Consider the following 6,059-nt stretch of genomic DNA (forward strand, 5'->3'; position numbering starts at 1 on the left):
CCTAAGATGGTGTTGGCTCTGCTTTGCCCCACCTCTCACTCTGCTTGCCTCTGGTGCACCTTCATTCTCACATAAACTCCCTGAGTATTTGGGATGACTGACAGCCCCAAGACAAGAGCTCATGGTGGACCCTGACTTGCTCCAGTTCAACCACTGTGGGTGGGAGGATGGACATTGTTACGTAGACTTTCCTGGGGCTGAGAGACGGAAGAGCCTGACAACTGCATGGTCACAGAGTTGAAGGGAACTTCCACACGAGGGGCATCTTGGGCAGCAACACGGACGTGGGGTTCTCTGCACCACATGGCTGGTGTTAAAGGGCTATACAGGGCAGGGCTGGGAGGGGGGCAGGCATGACCCACCCTAGATAAGGGGCAAGTGTGGGCCTGTCCCAGGAACCAGCACACTAGGGCCATAGGGGTGGGGTTGCTGTCTCTGAGGGGCTTTAGTCATGGAACACTCTCTGCATGCACCATGACTGGACCGGAGGGCAGGGCATTCTGTCATGAACACCCTACCAGAACCTGAAGGTGGACTGGGGAGGAGGCCAGTGCTTGGGGTGGGGGAAGCCCAAGTGACCCCATGGCCATGGGAAGCAGGCTTGGTGGGGAAGGGGGCCTGGCCAGAGTGGCAGATTCTGGAATTACTGACCTGTGCCCATTCCCTGGCAAGGGGCCCAGCCACTCCCACACTCCCATTTTCTAGAGCCACAGAAGCTAGGAGGCCCCTTGAAATCCCATGGAGGAGAAGGAGTCCCTTAAAGGACCATTGTCCCGTGTCCCCAAATTCAGGCAGTGGGGATAAGACCATTCTCTCACTCAGGTGCTGTCACATGTACAGCCACACTGGAACGCACGCCTGCCCAAGGCCTCTGTGGGCTAAGTACAGGATTGAAGGAAGGTGAAGGCCCTACCTTGAGTCCTCCAGCCAAAGCTGGGGGCCTGTCCCAGCACTCCCCAGCTGTCTTAGGTGAGGCAGCCACACCTGGGAAAGGAGACTGCCTGTGGCCGTGACCTGGCTGGCCCTTGTCTCGCTTTGAGGAACTGAGGGGCCTTCTCCTGGTAGTGGGATGTGCAACAGTGGCCCTTGTGGCTCAGGCTTTGCTGTCATCCAGGGGGCTGCCCTCTGGGGACATGGCACCTCAGGTCCTGCCTTGGCCACAGCCTCCCACTGGGGTTCCTTCAAGTCCCCCAGCCCCAGGCCTGAGAGGCCCTTTGGGCAGGGCTGAGCCTCACAGCGGCTGCCACCTGCTGTCCAGTGGGACGTGCACATGCCCTAATGGGCATTGGGGGCAGGGCCCAGCTCTGAGGGGGGCCTGGTGTGGTGGGTGTCCTGCCTCCCTGGCCACTGGCCTGTCCTGGGCAGCCAGGAGTCGGAAGGGTGTGCCGGCAGCGTCTTCCTCCCCTTGTTATTTGGCCCCTGCCCTGTTTCCTATGGGGCATTGACAGGAAGGCCCTGGAGACTTCAAAGGGCAGTGGCTTTCCCAAGCCACCCACCCCCAGCCCTGGTCCCCTGCTCAGGGACACATATCCCCTCCAGAAAACCATGTGGCCCTTGGGACTGGCATACCTGGCAGAGGCTCTACAAGTGCCTTTCATCACTGCCGGATGGGAGGGACGGTGGGAAGGAACTGGGGGAGCTCCACCAGCTCTAGCCCCAGGGTGGGCAAGGGAGGGGTGCTGATGGAAGAGGACAGTCAGAGAGGGTGTGGGGAGGACGCACCTAGGCCCACAGCCAAGCCACCCACCCCACCCCTTTGACATCTTCCCTCTGAATCTCCACCCACCACCACCAAAGGTGGCTTCTGCAGCCCCCAACCCTGGGAGACTAAAGCCTGGCGGGTGGCCTCCTTCCCTCAGGGCTGGACTATGTCTGAGCCACTGGGGACTGTCCCCACCAAGGGCTTCATGAAACCCCAGACCAGAGGCTCTGATAATCAAGACCTGCGGGTCCTTCTCTTCCATTGGGGACTCCCTCGTGCTCAGCTGGTCCTGCCAAGGCAGGGAGTTGATAAAGGGGGCAGGGGAAAAAAAGACAAGGCCTTCCAAGGCCCAAGTGCAGACCAAGGCAAGGACCAGGGGCACCTGGGCACTGGAGACCAAGGGAGGAGCTGGCGCGGCAGGCACGGGGGCCGCTGCTCCCAGCGCCCACTCCCCGCTCCCTGTGGCTGCAGGACTCCCCTGCAGAAGCGGGGGCCCCCTGTCTGTGAGAATGGGGTCTCACGCCAGGCCAGCCAACCCGGATCACAGCACAGGTTCCTTTGTCCCCTGAGGAGTCCCTGTCCCCCTGCAGCCTCCATCCTTCCTGCCTGGCTCTGGTGTTCACTCCGGTTCCCTACAGCCGTTGTTGTGCAAAAACCTCCTAGTCCAGCCCAGGCCAGGCTTGTGCTGAGGCCCACTCTCCACAAATGCCAACAAGCAAGGAACCAGCTGCGGTCCCAGGATGGGCACAGGTAGAAGGCAGTTGATGCCACATCTGCCTGAACAAAGTTTGGGGCCTTTGGGGGTCTGACTGCGGAAGGAGCCAGAAACTGGAGGCTGGTGGCTCAGGGGAGGGGACAGTGCTCTTGAGCAGAAAGGTCCTGAGATTGGCTGAAACCTTACACTGCAGCCTCATTCAGTGAGTCGTCGCGCCCCCCCCCCGCCCCGCCCCCTGGGCCTTGCAGCAAAGCCCCGGTGCAAATCCCCTAGTAGGATCCCCCCCACAGAGCAGCAGGCAAGTGGGCCATGCCCAGGTCACAAAGAGGATACAGCCTATCCTGCCAGACCCTTGTGCCCGGCTAGTTCAGCCCACTGCGTGGTTCGAGACACTTGTAGAGCAGAGGTTCAGGTGGGAAGAGGCCCCGCCACTCAGCTGAAGATGCCAAGTGGGCTGGCATTGGGTGGGTACCACACCCGACTGCCGAAGCCTGTGTGGGTTTTTGGCCCAGGGTGCCGGCACTGAAAGCTGGCCTTTGGGCAGGTCTCAGGGGGAAGGGGGAAGTGGGGAGTAGTTCTGGGCTCAGAGGACACAGCCCCAGGACCCAGGAAAGCAGCCTGGGGGTGGCGGGCTCCTGAACAGCCAGGCCACTGCTGTGGCTCAGGGGAAGCCTGTCGTCACAGGAAAGGTGTCCCTGGGAACAGCAGCTCAGACTCATGGAACAAAAATGCTTTACTGTGCAAATCCCACGCAGGCCCCAGGGCCAGGGCCACAGCCCGTCGGGCCCCGACTCTGGACCTGCTCTGTGGTCCCCGCCTGGCCCAATTGCCAGGGCCTCCTGTGGAGTGTGCAGGTGCACATGCGCATGTGCTGCGTGCGGTGAGCCTCCAGGGCCACGGGCAATCAGGCACTGTGATGGCCCCAGCCTGAAGACGGGTAGGGCGGAGTGAGGTCCCCACCTGGCCAGATTTACGATCCACACAGGTCCACACAGTCCTTCCCGCTGCGGAACACGTGGTAGATGCTGGTGGGTGGGAACATGGAGACAGCTCCAAGCAGAGAGCCCACCTGGATGGCCACACCAGCTGCCAGCAATGCCGGCCGGCCCCCACCATGCAGCAGGGAGCTGGCGGCCACCTTCACGTATGAGAACAGCCCCAGACACAGCACCCACGACAGCACCTGGGAGGGTATACAGCAGTTGGCTGAGCTTGACACACCCCACTCTATGGCATACCTCCCCTGTCGCCTTCTTTTTCTCAGTGTCCCCAGTATACTTACCACAAGGACCATCCCTGCAGTGGTGCCCACTAGGGGTGGGCAGGGGCTCAAGACTGCCAGAGCCATCAGGTAGGCCCCAAAGAGCACACCCAGCAGAGAGAGACCGCCCAGCCCAGCCAGAGACCTGCCAAGGGTAAGCAGAACTCAGGGCTGGCTGTGCCACAACTGGGCCCCACCCTGAGATCCAACCCCAAGTGGCATAAGGCCCCTTATGCACCTGCACAGCACGCCCATGGCCAGGAAACAGGCGAGGGGGTTGGCGGCGCTGCCCAGCACAACGGCCAGGTGGTAGGCCAGGCGGCCGTAGGGCAGGCAGGAGAAGCTCTGAATGGCAGGCAGCACGCCGTTGGTCAGTGCATTGGTGACAGCCAGCAGGCCCAGCAGACAGATGCTGCGGGCAGAAAGCAGCCGAGGGGCCTCAGGGTCTGGGCTGGGCGTGGTGCCCGCCGCCTGGACAGGAGGCTCCTGCAGTGGCAAGGCCGCCTCCCCCTCCTCCTCCTCCATTCCTGGGGCTCCCACCCGCAGGCCACGCCCTGGGCCCCCTGCGGGCATGGATGATGGTGACGGCAACAGCAGCAGGAGTCCCTGGAAGGCAGCAGCCGAAGTGACCAGAAGGGCGGTTAGTGCCCAGAAGAAGGTGCTGGCAGAAAAACGCTCTGGAAAGTTGTGGGGAGGCCCAGGGGTGCCATTGGTGGGGGCTGGAGGGCACTCAAGGCGGCCCACGCCCTGCACAAGGGCCAGCACACAGGGCAGCAGGGCACTGAGGCCCTGACCCAGAAAGAAAGACCGCAAGAAGGGAGGCGGCAGGTGGCTCAGGAAGGGCAGGAAAGTGACGTTAGAAGCACAGCAGGCCAGAGCCAGCACCAAGGCCAGCGTCAGGAAGGCCACGGAGTGGTACTGCCCCGCCACTGTTGCCACCTGGTGCCACAGCAGGGCCAGCAGGACTGTGCCCACCACGCTCAGTGCCTGCACCACCTGGATGGGGACTCGCTCCCCCTTGCCCGGGGCCAGCCGTCTCCACAGGGTCACCACCAGCAGACCTAGGTTCCCCAGCGCCACAAGCACAGAGAGGTACGAGGGAAGGCTCCAACCTGCAGGGAAGGGAGGAGGCCGTCAGAGGCAGGATGTTAAGGGACAAAGCGGCAGCCGCCCACCTTCCAGGGCAAACTCCCACTCACTCTCAGGAAGGTCTTTTACCACCACAGGCAGCTCCACCCAGATCCCGTTAACAGCAGCCCAGGAGCCCATGCCGAAGAGGGCTACCAGCAGGTGGGTCAGCACTAGACGGCCCAGCGGGGCTGCAGCCATTCAGCCAAGGCTGGACCCTCCAGGACTGAGCAGAGGTCACAGCTCCTCCTTCCCCACCTAGATCCAAAGAAGGCGCCTCCTCTTCTCCGAAAACGGAAGACCTTTTGTAGCCTGAAGGAAACAGACGCGCATGCGGGATCACAACCAAGAGACACGCGTCAGAAGGCTGACAGGCCGCCACGACCGAGGAACGTGGCGAGTGCCCGGGGGCTGCGGGCGGAGGAGACAAAGCATACCTGCTAGCACGAGCCGCCGGTGTCCGGAGCAAGGCCGTCAGGCACAGAAGCAGGAAGCCGGGCCCGCGGCGCCACGGCCGGCCCCAGGGAAAGATGATGAAAGAGGGAGCCGACTTCCGGTCTGAGTCGCCGAGACCACCACCACCGTCACCCCAACACGAACATGGGGACAAGGACCCTGGGACAGGGGCACCGCTCTCGGGAGGCACGCATGCCGTTGCTGCTTCTAAGCCCACCTGAGGAGTCCAGGGTTTCTGTGAGACCCAGGACGGCCGGACCGAGGGGGGACTGAAGGGGTGTGACCGCAGCGGGCGCGGCCCAGAGCCGCCCAGGGCACCGGGGTCCCCGCGCCTCCGGCTCCAGCTCCCGCGCGCTCCCCGACCGGGCGGCCAGCTGTCCCGCCACACTGCGATGGCGCTCCCTCCAGCCCAGGGTCTCGGCCTCAACCCAGAGCCGGTGGGATCGGGAGCGTGGCCGGACCACAGCACGGATTCCAGTTCACAGCCGGGGACTCGGGAGAGCCCAGGGCCGACCCGCCCCCCACATGGCGCCCGCAGGAAGTCCCGCCCCTTCCGCCACCGCACCCTCCCCTTCCGCCCCACTGAGGCGGCACCCGGAGGGCTGCGGGTGGCCATGGCTCCCGGGGCGGCCCGGCGGGCCCGGCGCCGAGTCCGGGGCGCGCCGCGGGCTGGGGCGCGGGGCCGCTCGGCCGAGGACTGGTGGTGGGATCAGCTGGCGCCGAGCGGCTCCGGGTACCACCTGCTGCAGTCGGACAGCATGCTATGGGCACAGGTAGAAGGCAGTTGATGCCACATC

The 6,059-nt window shown here is 63.8% G+C and overlaps 2 protein-coding genes across 4 annotated transcripts in view; one reads left to right on the plus strand and one right to left on the minus strand.

Moving 5' to 3' along the window:
- Positions 1-3,126: 3,126 nt before the first annotated feature.
- Positions 3,127-5,336, minus strand: SLC52A2 (solute carrier family 52 member 2). Of its 3 annotated transcripts, none has more exons than XM_019630229.1 (6): positions 5,244-5,336; positions 4,878-5,118; positions 4,675-4,790; positions 3,917-4,284; positions 3,700-3,823; positions 3,127-3,600 (listed from the first exon to the last, which is right to left on the minus strand). In XM_019630229.1, the coding sequence occupies exons 2-6, from the start codon at positions 5,005-5,007 to the stop codon at positions 3,388-3,390; spliced, it is 951 nt and encodes a 316-aa protein (XP_019485774.1). In that variant the 5' UTR covers positions 5,008-5,118; positions 5,244-5,336; the 3' UTR covers positions 3,127-3,387. The 3 variants fall into 3 exon arrangements, with proteins under 3 accessions (XP_019485774.1, XP_019485772.1, XP_019485771.1); XM_019630227.1 differs by having other exon boundaries at positions 4,618-4,790; XM_019630226.1 differs by having other exon boundaries at positions 3,917-4,790.
- A 301-nt stretch (positions 5,337-5,637) lies between these two features.
- The window catches only part of FBXL6 (F-box and leucine rich repeat protein 6), a 3,243-nt gene continuing 2,821 nt past the window's right edge, over positions 5,638-6,059 (plus strand). Inside the window, exon 1 of the mRNA XM_019630250.1 lies at positions 5,638-6,047. Coding sequence (XP_019485795.1) covers positions 5,655-6,047 — 393 coding nt within the window. The 5' untranslated portion in view covers positions 5,638-5,654. The remainder of the gene's footprint in view (positions 6,048-6,059) is intronic.

Source organism: Hipposideros armiger, unplaced genomic scaffold (genome assembly GCF_001890085.2).
Source record: "Hipposideros armiger isolate ML-2016 unplaced genomic scaffold, ASM189008v1 scaffold_897, whole genome shotgun sequence".
In the NCBI taxonomy this organism is placed as follows: Eukaryota; Metazoa; Chordata; class Mammalia; order Chiroptera; family Hipposideridae; genus Hipposideros; species Hipposideros armiger.